Genomic DNA, 15,918 nt, shown 5'->3' with positions numbered 1-15,918 from the left:
AAATCCTCTTAAAGTTAGACATCTTGAATGGAGGAATTTATGACCAAACAGGAGATAGAAAACATTATGAAATATAAAATGGATAATTTTGATTACATTAAATTGAAAAGTTATTGCACAAACAAAGCCAATGCAACCAAGATTAGGAGGGAAGCAGAAAACTGGGAAAGCATTCTTACAACTAGTGTCTCTGATAAAGGCCTCATTTCTAAAATATATAGAGAACTGAGTCAAATTTACAAGAATACAAGTCATTCCCCAATTGATAAATGGTCAAAGGATATGAACAGGGAGTTTTCAGAGGAAGAAATTAAAGCTATCTATAGTCATATGAAAAAATGCTCTAAATCACTATTGATTAGAGAGATGTGAATCAAAACAACTCTGAGGTACCACATCATACCTATCAGATTGGCTAACATGACAAAACAGGAAAATGATAAATGTTGGAGAAAATGTGGGAAAGTTGGAATACTAATTCATTGTTGGTGGAACTGTGAGCTGATCCAACCATTCTGGAGAGCAATTTGGAACTATGCCTTTGATCCAGCAATACCAATTCTAGGGCTATATCCCAAAGAGATCATAAAAAATGGGAAAAGGACCCATATGTACAAAAATATTTATAGCAGCCCTTTTTGTGGTGGTCAAGAACTGGAAATTGAGGGGATGCCCATGGCTGAACAAGTTGTAGTATATGAATACTATTGTGCAGGCTGACTTCAGAAAAAACTTTTATGAACTGATGCTGACTGAAATGAGAAGAACCAGGAGAACACTGTACATAGTAACAGCCATAATGTGTGATGACTGACCCTGATAGACTTATCCCTTCTCAGCAATACAAGGACCTAAAACTTTTTAAAAATTTATTTATTTATTTATTTTTGGTTTACAACACTCAGTTCCACAAGTTTTGGGGTTCCAAATTTTCTCTCCCTCCCTCTCCTCCCTCCCCCCACCGATGGTATGTAATCCGATGTAGGTTCTACATATATCTTCACGTTGAACTTATTTACATAATAGTCCAGTTGTAAAGAAGAATTATAACCAATGGAATGAATCATGAGAAAGAAGAAACAAAACCAAAAAAGAAGGAAAAAGAGAGCAAAACTGCATTTAGACTGTATAATTCTTTCTCTGGTTGTGCATAGCTTTTTCCATCATGAGTCTTTTGGAGTTGTCTTTGAACCTTGCGTTGATGAGAGGAGCCAAGTCTATCAGAGTTAGACCTTACAGATACCATGTGTCTGTAATTGTGTATAATGATCTCCTGGTAGGACCTAAAACTTTTCCAAAGGTCTCATGATGGAAAATTCTATCCACATCCAGAGAAAGAACTATGGAGTCAGAATGCAGAGTAAAGCAGACTCTTGTCTCTTTTGTTTTGTTTTGTTTTCTTTCTCATGGTTTCTGCCATTCATTATAATTCTTCTATGGGTCTTTCTGTTTCAAGTGTATCTCTTGTATCTATTTAAGCAACATATTGTTGGGGTCTAGTTTCTAATCCATTCTGCTATCCACTTCCATTTTATGGGAAAGTTCAACCCATTCACAGTCACAGTTATGATTGCTAGCTGTATATTTCCCTCCAACCTAGTCTCTTTTATTTATCCTTTTTTTTTAACTCTGTATCTTCCTCAAAAGTCTATTTTGCTTCTGACCACTGCCTCTCTCAACATGCCCTCCTTCTTATCACCCCTCCCTCTTCTTTTTACCCTATTATCCCCTTTCCTTCCCTTCCTACTACCTCTTGGAGAGGATGAATTTCTATACCCAATTGTGTGTGTATATGTGTATGTGTATGTATATGTGTGTGTTTGTTCCTATTTTAACTAGTTCAGATGAGAGATTCAAGAGTTGCCCTCTCCCTCTGATTTTCCCCCTCCATTGTAAAAACTTTTCTTTGGGTTCCTCTTTTATGTGAAATAATTTCCCCCATTTTTCTTCTCCCTTCCCCCTTCTCCCAGGACCTTCCTCTTTCTCACCCCTTCCATTTTTCTTTTGAGATCATCTCAATGTAACCTAGCTTCCATCAAGTCCCAAACAAAAACCCACCTTCTGTAGAAAGCCTTTCCCAACTCCTCTTAATTCTAGTGCCTTCCCTTTGTTAATTATTTCCCATTTATCTTGTATATAGCTTATTTGTTATATTCGTTTATTGTCTCCCCTGTTAGATTGTAAGCTCCTTGAGGAAAATGATTGTCTTTTGCCTCTTTTTATATCTTGGCACACGGAAGGTGCTTAATAAATGTTGATTGGTTGACTGATTCTCCTTGGTAGAGAAAACAGAAGGAAAATAAAAGTTCAGCAGAGAAAACAGAAGGAAAATCAGAGTTCGGCAGCTCTTTTCTTTCTCTCTATCTTTTTTTGCATGTTATGGACCCCATTGGTGAAGCCCACGGACCTTTTCTAAGGAAGCTTTCAATAATTGCTAGCATTTATATCACACTTTAAGGTTTGCAAAGTGCTTTACAAATATTGTCTCATTTTATCCTTACAATAACCTTGGGAAGTAGCTACCAATCAATCAATCAATTTAACTACATAAGATTACAAAGAAACCAATTATACTGAAACACAGTTATCAAAATGTTTTTTAAAACTGATTTTAAGGACTCTAAGTTAAGAACCCTTGCTCTAGTCCAGGGCTGTCCAACCTTAGGTTTTTATTGAAATAGACAATATATTTTGATTTGCCATTTTAGTGAGAGCTCTGCAGTAGCTTGGCTTCGTTTACCAGAGCATTTATGTAAATTTCTATGCTTGTAGGTGGCCTGCATAAATCACACTTTCTCTGCATTTTGGACAGCCCTGCTCATTATCGTATTCCCATAAACCCCTAGTATAGAGATCCTAACTTTTCTTTGATAGACTTTCCTCCAATATAGGCAAAAGGTCCCCTTTTGTAATTCTTAGCTTCCCTTGCATTTTTTAACTTCAGGACTCCTGACACTATTTTTATAGGCCCATTCCATACTTTTTTGTTTGTTTTCTATTACCTTGTTTTCATCTTTTGTATATATTTTTAAAAATGCAAGTTGGTGGGTGAGTTCCTCATGCATGCACATCTTTAAACAACTTTTCCTCCAAGTCAGAAGTGTTTCTGTTGTGTCTTCTAAATTTAATTCTTGAGTGCTTCCCACTCCTGTAGAATCTTTTGGTCATGTAAACCCTCCCGTCTTATCTCTGAACTCTTTGAAATCTACCCTTTCAAAATTGCAGGTCAGAATATTCCCGGCTTTCCTCTTTTTGTCTGTCTCAAATTCTAAAACAGAGTGGCCACCTTCCTCCAAGTTTGCCATCAATTCCATCCCCCAGCAATCAAGTCTTCTTTGTGGATGAGAATCAGATCCAGAGAATTTCCTCCTATTGGCTCTTCCCACCTATCAAAGGATGAAGTTAACATCAGTGTAAAGCAAGAAATTATTAGCTTTCCTGAGAGAGAGAGAGAGAGAGAGAGAGAGAGAGAGAGAGAGAGAGAGAGAGAGACAGAGGGAGAGAGAGGAAGAGAGAGACAGAGAGAGAGGAAGAGAGACAGAGAGAAGAAAGAGAGAGAGAGAGAGAGAGAGAGAGAGAGAGAGAGAGAGAGAGAGACAGAGGGAGAGAGAGGAAGAGAGAGACAGAGAGAGAGGAAGAGAGACAGAGAGAAAGACAGGAGAGAGACAGAAAGAGAGAGAGAGAGAGAGAGAGAGAGAGAGAGAGAGAGATTGAGAGAGGGGAAGAGAGAGACAGAGACAGACAGAGAGAAAGGACGAGATAGAGAAAAACAGAGACAGAGACGCAGAGAAACAGAGACAGACAGACAGACACACACACACACACACACACACACACAGAGACAGAGAGCACTACAGCAGATGTCTGGATAACTGAGGTCTCTATCACTACCATACTATCTACACACCATACCATACTCTATCATATACCATACCTCTGCCTGCCTCAGTTTCCTGTAAAATGGAGAAAATACCAGCATCTAGCTCTCAGGGTTGTAGTGAGGATAAAATGAGAATATTTGTAAAGCGTTTTGTAAGCCTTAAAGTGCTATGTAAATGCTAGCTGTCCTTACTATTAATGGAATTATTGGATCAGAGAATATCATTATTTCTGCAACTATTCTTGTACTTTGACAGATTGCTACCAAAAAGATTCTCCCTAACATTACTTAGTATTTGACTTGTATATATCTGCTATCTTCTGGCATGCGTATACACAGTGTTGTTTCTCCTGCTAGCATGTGAGCTCCTCGAGAGCAGGGGCTGGTTCGGTCCTCGCACAACACCTGTGTGGGAGGCCCTTACATGCTTGTTAGTTGATTCTACCAGCAATGTTTCTCCATAACCCCTAATAGCTTTGTTTTGCCACTTTATCATATTTTCCAATTTGATGGGCGTACATCTTTGCCTTCCTTTTGGGTTTTCTTTCACTTTTATTCGTGCTTTTTGTTTTCATATCACATTAATTAATAAATAGGGAACCTTCTCCCTTCTCTCCTCAGGGAATCATCACTTGTAACAACTATTTGTTTTTTATTAGACTGTTTCGAACAGGAGCACGAGTGCTTTAACTAGCTACGATTCTGATATCACCCACTTTGTCAGTGCAAAGTCTTCCTCCAGCAAGCTAGGACTGCCTGTGGAACTTAACAGAATGAGGAAATCTGAGGTTTGCAAATGTAGCAAATTAGCAAATAGTGGGTTGCATTTGAATTACTAAGAATAATCCAGAAGTGGATTTTTTGTAAATATTGTTTCTTTAGTCCCATAAGGATATATATTATTCTTCAGTTACAGAGGGTTGTATTAGCAGGTATTTGAGCCTCTTTAATCATTCATTTAAGAAGCATAAATATAAATATTTTATCCTAGCTAAGGATAAAAGTACTTAAGTACTAGTTCAGGGGTGGCCACGTGTGGCCTCAAGGCCGCAGGTTCCCCACCCCTGTAAAGGTGATATCTCTTCTTCACATGGAGGTGATCCTAGGTTCTTGACGGCTGTCCTAAGGGAGTACAAACTTCAGCAAGTCTTACCAAACTGGGAGGCCCAGCAGAATGTGTGCCTGTTATCTATGGACTAGCCTTTCTAAGTTCACAGAGACCCCTTGTCAGATGGGTGATCCTATATCCCAGGTAATGAATTCCTTTAGTTGTACCATTCAGCTTTTGAAAACTATCTCCAGTGGAACAAAGAGTCTGGGATTACCTGCAGTGGAAGAAGTACAAATACCAAGATTATCACAGACCCTTAAAGTCTTGAGTATTGATATACATTGATACACCTTAAAGAAAATATCCTTATGCCAAAAATACTGTAGTTAACTAAAATTAACCAAAAATAAAGATACAGAAAGCTACTTTTTATTCAGAAATTATTACACTATTAAAATATTTTACTTATTTATTTTCCTCTAAGACAAAGTCTAAGGAGTCTCTAAGTGAAGAAAAAGGTTCCAAACTGGGCTATAAACCCATGGGAAAAGGAGTATCTCTTTTTTTAGCACAACTGGGTGAGTATTTTATTATATTTCTACATTAAAGGCCATTTTCATGTTTCAGATATATTGTATATATATAATATAATAAATATTTGAAAATAATATATCAATATGGCATAACAGACATAGCCTTGGAATAAGGAAGACCTTACAAGTCTTGCTTCTAATATACAGTAACTGTGTGACCATGGGCAAAAATCACTTAACCTCTCAGTACCCTCAGCCACTCTCTAAACCTATAAATTAGTGATGCTTTGCATCAAAGGAGGAAGTTTCCACATGAGGAGTTCCTGTACCAGGGACATCACAGGCCCTGGCCAATATATATCCATGTGTGTATTCTTGTTATTTGTACAGGTGGGTACATACATGTCCACATTGTTACATATGTTCTCCAGTAATTTGCTTTTCTAATACACTGGTGCAATTCCTCTAGTGATTTACCATCTTGGGAGTTATCAGTGTCACGCTTGGGCTGTCCACATCTTTTGTTAAGCTTTTAATGGCAGAGGATTTTGTATTTGACCCTAGAGGTGATACGGAGCCACTGGAGTTTATTGACTAGAAGGGGTGATATGACAGGACCTACACTTTAGGAAAATCCCTTTGGTCAATGAATGGATGGTAGATTGAAGTGGGCAGCGACTTGAGGCAGGCCAACCCACCAGCAACAGCAGTAGCAACAGTTTGGGCATATTTGAGAGATGTTGCAAAGGTGAAATTGACTGGCTTTGGCAATGGCTTGGATATGGGGGGATAAGAGATAGTGAGGAGTCAAGGCTTGTGAGCCTGAGAGGACTAGGAGGTTGATGTTGCCCTCTATAGTATTAGGGAAGGTAGGAGGGGGGATGGTTTAGGGGGAATATTCAGTTTTGGACATGTTGGATTTAAGATGTCTACTGGACATCCAGTTTGAGAAATCTGAAAGGCAGCTGGAGATGTGGAATTGGAGGTCAGCAGAGAGGTTGGGTGAGAAAGCCAGATTTGAGAATCATGGGCAGAGATGATAGTTAAATGCATGGGAGCTGATGAGACCAAATGAAATTGAATAGAGGGAGAAGAGGGGGGCCCAGAACAGAGCCCTCTGGGGCACCGATGGTAAAATGGCATGATCTGGATAAGGATTCAGCAAAGGAAACTGAGGAGTGGTCTGATGCACAGGAAGAGAACCAGGAGAGAGTAATACCTTGAAAAGCTGGAAAGAAGAAGATATCAAGGATGATGGAATGATCAACACAGTCAAAAGCTGCAGAGAGGTTAAGAAGCTGAGGAAAGGTCATTGGATCTGCCAATGGAAAGATTATTAGTAACTTTGAACCGAATGAATTCTTGTTTCTTCTACCTTTAAGATGCTATGACATTTTTTTTTTGCAGTTTCCCCACATATTCTCATAATTGCTCTTTGGATATTCTACCCTCCTCCACCCTTTTTATATGTCCTTTTAATATTGTGGTTCATGAAAATCATTTAGAAAAAGCCCCAGACTGTGAGTACAGCATTATGACTCGGCATTGACTTTGAGCTTGGGCAAGGCCCCTAACTTCTCTAATGTCCCTTCCCTTGCTAAAAGTTTATGAATCAATGACAACATCTTTTCTTACAGCTCGCAGTGTGACACTTGATTCTCAGGTACAGCAGTCGGTCTATTCAGAAGCAGTCTCCAAATCAGAAGATAAAGAGGAAGTGGGACCATCACAGCCCATTTCTGACTTTGAAGAATGTGCTATGAAGGAGATGTCAGGTACGTTGATTTTTAAAAGGAGATACCAAGGGTGCCCATATGTAAGTCTAAGTACAAAAAAAAATGCCTTTCAGAGTTAAATCTCTGTTTCATAATGGAGATTTGATTTTGATTCTTTGAGCATTTTTTTCATGAGAAGACAGCAGTTTGGCAGTCATGCAAAGGAGTTTGCATGACTTTAAAATAATACATACTAAAAATGGCTACTTCCTCATGTTTCTACTTTGCTTTCTATTGTAAATTTACTATCAACATAAATGAGAATAATGTTACTTCAGTACGTCCAACAATCTTCTCTGTACCATCAAGGCCTCCTTCCAGCATAATCACAGCTTAGACCTTATCATCTTCTGCAAAAGTAGTATAAATCAGGCAAAGCAGCTTTATCATCTGGAGTCCCAGATGCCAAAACCATGTGCGAGTGGTTGCTTCTGCCATCAACAGTTCAAAGGAAATCGATATGGAGCATCCCCTCAACCCCACACTGCAAAGGGATTGATATCCTAGCTGTCTTGCCAGACTCCAAATTTTAGGTTGCCATTAGTGACTAAAATCTGGTCTATCAATAGAGCCATCTTTGTAGTCCTGCTACATTTCCAAATATTCATCGATCAGTGTACCAAACTAGGCTGGGAGGGAAGATGGACTCCACTGATTGAATCCCATCTTACATGTACTGTACATGTTACTAACAAAAAATTATGTATGGAAATTGGAACTAAAGACGGAGACTCAAACAATTTCTTGAGAAATTGGATTCTTTTTTATGAATATTGCAGACGTACAGAACAAGTTTCCTACAGTTGAGAGAGCCTCACTTTGAACACAAATCCCACAGCCCTAGCTTGTGGGTAGAATGGGATTATAAGCTTATTTTCTTGGTCATTCCAATTCAAAGAATTAAAATTCTTAGCATCATTCATTTCACATGCAGAAGAAACTCAAATTACTCTTTCTAGACAAAATGAACTCCCCACCAAACAAATGAGTTAATTTACAAAGGAGGTGGCCTAATAATTTTAGCAAACCTAAAATCTACCCAATGTGAACATTACATGATAGAAAAAAAACGAACAAGAAGGTCTCCGAGAATATCATAAAATACTAAAAGCAGGTACTTAGATAAGCTAGATTGAAGTGACGATAATTCTAATGAACATTTATTATAGAAAAATTTGAAAAGTCCAAGGATAGCAGAAAAGAAAAAATCAACACATGGATCAGTCACATATACTTCTTTTTTGTGAACACGTTCTTTCAAGCATACAAACATGAAGAAATTTTAAAAGAGAAAATAAAGGAAAACAGAATACTGGAAGAAGAATTGGCCCAGAAGAAAAAAACTGAAAATGAAGAAATAGAAGCAAGGTGATTTTTAAAACATAAAAATTAAATTTGTTAAAAAAAGACATTATTACCTCTTGAATACTTCAGTATGATTTGCCAATATTCTAGAGCAATGAGACATTGAGTATCAAATGATTTTTTAACATCTAATTCATTCTTTATTTCTTTAAGGAGTTTTTATATTTCTTGGATTTTTTGGTAGATTAGCTCTTAGATATTTTAGAATAGCACCAACTCTCACAGGGCTGTTGTGCAGATCAAATGAGTTAGTATATGTAAAGTGCTTTGTAAACCTTAAGGGGCTATGGAAATGCTAACTAATATTATCATTATGCATGTTGTAGTTATTTTGAATAGAATTTCCTTTTTTATTTTCTCCTGGTTTTTGTTATTGTTATATGGAAATGGTAGAGGTTTTTTAAAAATTATTTTGAATATTGTTGCTTAACTGAAGCTATTATCCCAGTTGTTTTCTGTAAATCTCTGGATTTCCTAAGGAAATTATTATGTTGTATGAAAATAATTTTGTCTTCTCCTTGCCAATAATACTGGGGTGTAGGGGCCATCACCAAATGCTATTTTTGACTAGACCTATACAATTCTTCCTAAGACTGCCAAACCATATTTTGGTTAGGTGAAACTCACGTGGTAAATTAGGAGGAACAAAATTAACATAATGCTATGAACCACCTGGGGTCATTTCACTATTTTTCAAGAAGCATGGCTATTCTAACACATCAGAATAATTTAGAAACAAAACCCAAACTCTCTTTTATGTGCTTTTCTCAGCTTGTGTTCTAATTGATTTCCCTGTTTTGACATTTCCATACCGTATTTGCCACTCTCTCCTTTCTCTGGAGCAGGTGTTTTCTAATATAAGTTAGTATGCACCAACTTTTAAAAATGATTTTAAAAATAGATATTTTGGTCAGATATCTATCCTTATTTGTAAATGCTAAATGGGGTGGGGTGAGGTAAGTCTAAGTCAAATAGAAATGGCAACAATGCTACTATGAGCCCATTGTCACCCTAGCTAATTTAAGCTACATTTTAAAACTCTGGTTGCTTGTATTTGGTGCAACTCACACTAAAAGTCAGGCAGTAGGGAGATGTCATTTGCAAATAATCTTAAATGTCTTAAGAACATAAGATTTGGAAAAAAGCTTCAAACTTTAGGCAAAAGGTGGTGATGCAATTTATAGATGTCATTTATTTACACACAGCCAGGCAACACTCCAGAGTGTAGCCAGAATCGGATTAAATTATAATTGAGAAACATTTAACAAAATGAATAGAAATACAATATAGATAATATTAATGTGTTTTTCTAAGTCAGTATGTGACCATCCAGGGAGCCTTTTAAGGTTTAGTCCTTACCTTACCCTTATTAGTCGACAGCACTGCTATACAGTGTGATTATAGCTGTTTTATTTCAGGAACTTAAAAAAATATTGCCAGTTTTGTTTATATGAAAACAGGTTTGAAGGTTTTTTCCAAATTGTAAAGAAAATTAAAATGTCCTTTGGTACTTGGTTTTAGGCTTAATCTCTTACTAGAGGAAGAAGCCAAAAGACAAGATTATGAAATGGAAACAATTACTGTCCTGACTAAAGACACATCAGAAGATTTACCTCATTTTACACCAAGTCCTCCTAAAGAAGAAGCTGTAGTTAAGTCTACTGTAAGTAAGAAAAAGAAAAGGTAAAAGGATGTTTTGTTACTTCCTCCTAGAATGGGGCATGTAGATGTGACAAGAACCTTGGAACTTAAAATTCCACCTCCATAACCAATAAAATCAAACAATTGTACTAGATTTCTATTTAGGAACTTTCTTTTTAACAAATTTTTATTCATGTGTTTTGCCTTTATATAAGCTACATTTTCCAGTGTATCTCACCATGCTAGACCTTCTAAGGGGCTATATCCTATGTAACAAGGAAAAAAAAAATCAAAACTAGACAATACAGCAGAGTCTGACATATGCATGCAGTGTTCCCCACCCAGAGTCCCTAACCTCTGCAATGTGGGGGGAGGTGCCTTTTCATCTCTTCTTGGAGGGAAAGCTGGGACCATCAGCATTTTGCAGCATTCAGTTTCCATTGTTTTGCTGATTTTTCACTTCCTATTAGTTCATGTCTTCCCATACTTTTCTATATTCATCAACTCGTTTCTTACAGTACAGCAATATTACATTATATTTATATACTGCAACCCATTTGGCCATTTCCCAATTAAAGGGCATCTACTTTATTTCCAATTCCTTGCTACTCCAAAAAATGCTGCTATAAATGTTTGGGTGTATATGGGGCTTTTCTTTTTGTCACTGACTTCCTTGTGGCCTATGCCTAGCAGTGGAATTTCTTGGTCAAAGGGTATTAACATTTTAGTCACTTGTCTTTCAGTCCAATTATTGGAACAATTCTTAGAAACACTTTAAAAACACTTCTTAAATAATAGCCTCATGCATTTCAGCATTCTTATGATGGCATTACCACAAATGCTGTACTATCAAAATTGAGTCAAATGAAAGTATAGACATACCCATAAAACCTAGTTTGTCTTACATGAAAATTTCTGTAGTGGCTATTCATAGTCCAAGACAATCAAGTTGCAACTACTTACAGATGACTGAATGAACACCTGCTTGGTATTGAAAAGAATTCAACAAAAATCTATTGAGCATTTACTATATTATAGGTGCCAGGATCTGTGATAGACATTGGGAATACAAAGACAAAAGAAAAAAATAGTTCTTGCCCTCAAGGGGATTACACTCTTACTGGGGGGAATGGGAGAAGAGGGAGAAATATATATATATATATATATATATATAGACATATATATGTATATATATGTGTGTGTGTATATATATATACATATATATATACATATATATATATATATATGTACTGATAAAATCAAAATACATAGAGAACAAATACAAAGTAATTACATGATTAACTGGTCTCAGGCTCAAAAAGAATTCCTGAAAGAGCTCAAAAAGGATTTAAAAAAAATCAAATAAGAGAGGAAAAATTGGGAAAAGAAATGAGTGATGAAAGAAAATCATGAAAAATGAATCAACAGCTTGGTAAAAGGGGCACAAAAAATACTGAAGAAAATAACACCTTAAAAAATAGAATATGGCAAATGGTAAAAGATGAACAAAAATACACTCAGGAGAAGAACACCTTAAAAAGCAGAATTGGCCAAATGGAAAAGGAGGTACAAAAACTCACTGAAGAAAATAATTGCTTAATGATTAGAATTGGGCAAGTGGAAGCCAATGACTTTATGAGACATCAAGAAACAATAAAACAAAATCAAAAGAATGAAAAAATAGAAAATGTGAACTATCTCGTTGGAAAAACAACTGACCTGGAAAATAGATTGAGGAGAGATAATTTAAGAATTATTGGACTATCTAAAAGCCATGATCAAAAAAAGAGCCTAGATATCATATTTCAAGAAATTATCAAGGAAAACTGTCCTGATATCCTAGAACCAGAGGGCAAAATAAAAATTGGAAGAATCCACCCATCACCTCTTTAAAGAGATCTCAAAATGAAAACTCCCAGGAATAGTTTAGCCAAATTCCTGAGCTCCTAGGTCAAAGGAAAAAATATTGCAAGCAGCCTGAAACAATGCAGGTATGGTGGAGCTGCAGTCAGGATAACACAAGATTTAGCAGCTTCTACATTAAAGGATCAGAGGGCTTGGAATGATATTCCAGAGGACAGAGGAGCTAGGATTACAACCAAGAAACACCTACCCAGCAAAACTGGGGGAAAAAATGGACATTTAACAAAACAGTCCAGAGATGAATAAAAAATTTGACTTTCAAATATAAGACTCAAGAGAAACACAAAAAGGTAAACAGAAAAGAGAAATCATAAGAGATTCCCTAAGGTTAAACTGTTTATATTTCTACATGGGAAGATGATACGTGTAACTCCTAAGAACATTACTGGGCATTTAGAATGGCAATTAGAAGTAGCATACCTAGGGGGGCAGAGCCAAGATGGCAGCTGGAAAGCAGGGACTTGTGTGAGCTCCCCGCCAGGTCCCTCTGAAAACCTATAAAAAAATGGCTCTGAACAAATTCTAGAACTGCAGAACCCACAAAATAGCAGAGGGAAGTAGGGCTCCAGCCCAGGACAGCCTGGATGGTCACTGGGTGAGGTTTATTGTGTACAGAGCTGGGAGCAGAGCCCAGCATGGGTGGTGGCAGGCCCAACCAGACCCCAGACCAGAAGCCGGCCCTAGCACCCTGAATCAGTGAGCTGAGGCAGTTACCAGACTTCTCAACCCACAAACACCAAAAACAACAGAGGAGGTTAGTGGGAAAAGCTTCCGGGACAGAGTGATAGGAGTTCACCATTCAGCCACTGCCCCAGGGGCAGCGGAGGTGGGGCAGCTAAAGAACTACAGCTGCAGTTGCTTCTGGCCCCAGGCCCACCTGGTGGGAGGAATTAAGGGGAGGATCAGAGCAGGAGTGCAGAGCCTGCTTAAGATCTCAGTCCAATCCAGGTTGGTGGTTCTTGAGGAAGGAGGAGTGCTGGTGTGGAAGAGCTGGCTGTATAGAAATAGCTCTGAAAACAACAGCGCATCCCCTCAAGCTGGGAACAAAGTACTCTTTACTCTACAAGAAGTCATACCCCGACAAAAAACTCAAGTCAAGTAAGTTGTCTGGGAACATGGCTAGGCAGCAAAAACGCACTCAGATTCAGTCTCAGACTTTGGAATCTTTCTTTGGTGACAAAGAAGACCAAATCATACAACCAGAAGAAGTCAACAAAGTCAAAGAGCCTACATCAAAAGCCTCCAAGAAAAACATGAACTGGTCTCAGGCCATGGAAGAGCTCAAAAAGGATTTGGAAAAGCAAGTTAGAGAAGTAGAGGAAAAATTGGGAAAAGAAATGAGAATGATGTGAGAAAACCATAAAAAACAAGTCAATGACTTACTGAAGGAGACCCAAAAAATATGGAAAAAAATACCAAAGAAAACAACACCTTAAAAAATAGACTAACTCAAATGGTAAAAGAGCTCCAAAAAGCCAATGAGGAGAAGAATGTCTTGAAAGGCAGAATTAGACAAATGGAAAAGGAGATCCAAAAGACCACTGAAGAAAATACTACCTTAAAAATTAAACTGCAGCAAGTGGAAGCTACTGACTTAATGATAAATCGAGATACTATAAAACAAAACCAAAGGAATGAAAAAGTGGAAGACAATGTGAACTATCTCATTGGAAAAACCACTGACCTGGAAAATAGATCCAGGAGAGAGAATTTAAAAATTACTGGACTACCTGAAAGCCATGATCAAAAAAAAGAGCCTAGATATCATCTTTCAAGAAATTATCAAGGAGAACTGCCCTGATATTCTAGAGCCACAGGGTAAAATAGAAATGGAAAGAATCCACAAATCACCTCCTCAAATAGATTCCAAAAAGAAAACTCCTAGGAATATTGTTGCCAAATTCCAGGGCTCCCAGATCAAGGAGAAAATACTGCAAGCAGCCAGAAAGAAACAATTTGAGTATTGTGGAAAAACAATTAGAATAATCCAAGATCTAGCAGCTTCTACATTAAGGGACCGAAGGGCTTGGAATGATATTCTGGAGGTCAATGGAGCTAGGATTAAAACCTCGAATCACCTACCCAGCAAAACTGAGTATCATGCTCCAAGGCAAAATATGGATTTTCAATAAAATAGAGGACTTTCAAGCTTTCTCAGTGAAAAGACCAGAGCTGAATAGAAAATTTGACTTTCAAACACAAGAATCAAGAGAAGCATGAAAAGGTAAACAAGAAAGAGAAATCATAAGGGACTTAACTAAAGTTGAACTGTTTTGTTCACATTCCTACATGGAAAGATGATGTGTATAATTTATGAGACCTCAGTGTTAGGGTAGCTGAAGGGAATATGTGTGTATATATATATATATGTACATATATATATGTTTGTGTGTGTGTATGTATATATATTCATATGTATATGTGTGTGTATGTATGTATGTATATATATGTATATAGACAGAGGGCACAGGGTGAGTTGAATATGAAGGGATGATATCTAAAAAAAAATCTAATTAAGGGATGAGAGAGGAATATATTGAGAGAGGGAGAAAGGGAGAGAGAGAATGGGGTAAATTATTTTGCATAAAAGTGGCAAGAAAAAGTGGTTCTGTAAGGACAGAAGAGGGGGCAGGTGAGGGGGAATGATTGAATCTTGCTCTCATAGACGTAGCATACCTAGACAGATGGCATGGGTGTGAGTTGACAATGAATTAGTGATATCTAAAAAAAAATAAAAAACCAAAACCCAAAATTAATGGATGAGAAAGAGAAATGACTATGATGAGATGATATCTAAAACAATAAAATTAAGGGGTGAGAAAGATAGAATGGAGTAAATTATCTCACATAAAAGAGGCATGAGTGCTTTTATAAGTGAAGGGAAAGATCAGGGGTGGCAGACAATGTTTGAACTTTACTCTTATTAAAATTGGGTCAAAGAGGGAGTAACATACACACTTAGTTGAGTATAGAAATCTCTCTACAGGGAAGTAGGAAGGGAACGGGATAAGAGAAAGGTGGGGGAAGGGGCTAATAGAAGGGAGGCAGATTCAAGGAGGTGGTGGTCAGAAGCAAAACAGCTGAGGGACAGTGAAAGAAGAGAGAGAGAGAGAAACAGGAAAAATAGGATGGGGAGAATAGTAATCATAATTGTGGAAAAATTTTTACAGCAAGTTTCTCTGACAAGTCTCATTTCTTAAATATACAGAGAAGTGAGTCAAATTTATAAGAATACAAGTCATTCCCCAATTGATAAATGGTAAAGGATATGAACGGGCAGTTTTTAGATGAAGAAATCAAAGCTATCTTATATGAAAAAATGCTCTAAATCACTGATTAGAGAATTGCAAATTAAAACAACTCTGAGGTACTACCTCACACCTTTCAGATTGGCTAGCATGACAGAAAGGGAAAATGACAAATGTTGGAGGCATGTGGGAAAATTGGGATGCTGTGGTGGTGGAGTTGTAAACTGATTTAACCATTCTGGAGAGCAATTTGGAACAATGCCCAAGGGACTATAAAACCATTCATACCCTTTGACCCAGCAATACCTCCTCTAGGTCTGCATCCCAAAGTAATAAAAAAAAAAAAAAAAAAAAGGAAAAGGACCTACAAGAACATTTATAGCAGCCCTTTTTGTGGTGGCAAAGAACTGGAAATTAAAGGCATGCCCATCAATTGGGAAATGGCTGAACAAGTTGTGGCATATGATTGTGATGGACTGCTGTGTGCTGTAAGAAATGACGA

At 37.4% G+C, this 15,918-nt stretch overlaps 1 protein-coding gene across 1 annotated transcript in view; it reads left to right on the top strand.

The window, feature by feature from the left end:
• The window catches only part of RSPH10B (radial spoke head 10 homolog B), a 55,298-nt gene extending 45,007 nt beyond the window's left edge, over positions 1-10,291 (top strand). Inside the window, exons 16-20 of the mRNA XM_036741421.1 lie at positions 4,540-4,668; positions 5,416-5,509; positions 7,102-7,239; positions 8,409-8,607; positions 10,126-10,291. Coding sequence (XP_036597316.1) covers positions 4,540-4,668; positions 5,416-5,509; positions 7,102-7,239; positions 8,409-8,607; positions 10,126-10,291 — 726 coding nt within the window. The remainder of the gene's footprint in view (positions 1-4,539; positions 4,669-5,415; positions 5,510-7,101; positions 7,240-8,408; positions 8,608-10,125) is intronic.
• The last annotated feature ends 5,627 nt before the right edge of the window (positions 10,292-15,918 follow it).

Source organism: Trichosurus vulpecula, chromosome 1, assembly GCF_011100635.1.
Source record: "Trichosurus vulpecula isolate mTriVul1 chromosome 1, mTriVul1.pri, whole genome shotgun sequence".
In the NCBI taxonomy this organism is placed as follows: Eukaryota; Metazoa; Chordata; class Mammalia; order Diprotodontia; family Phalangeridae; genus Trichosurus; species Trichosurus vulpecula.
Note: the sequence above shows the minus strand (reverse complement) of the source record. Positions and strands in the feature narration are given on the sequence as shown.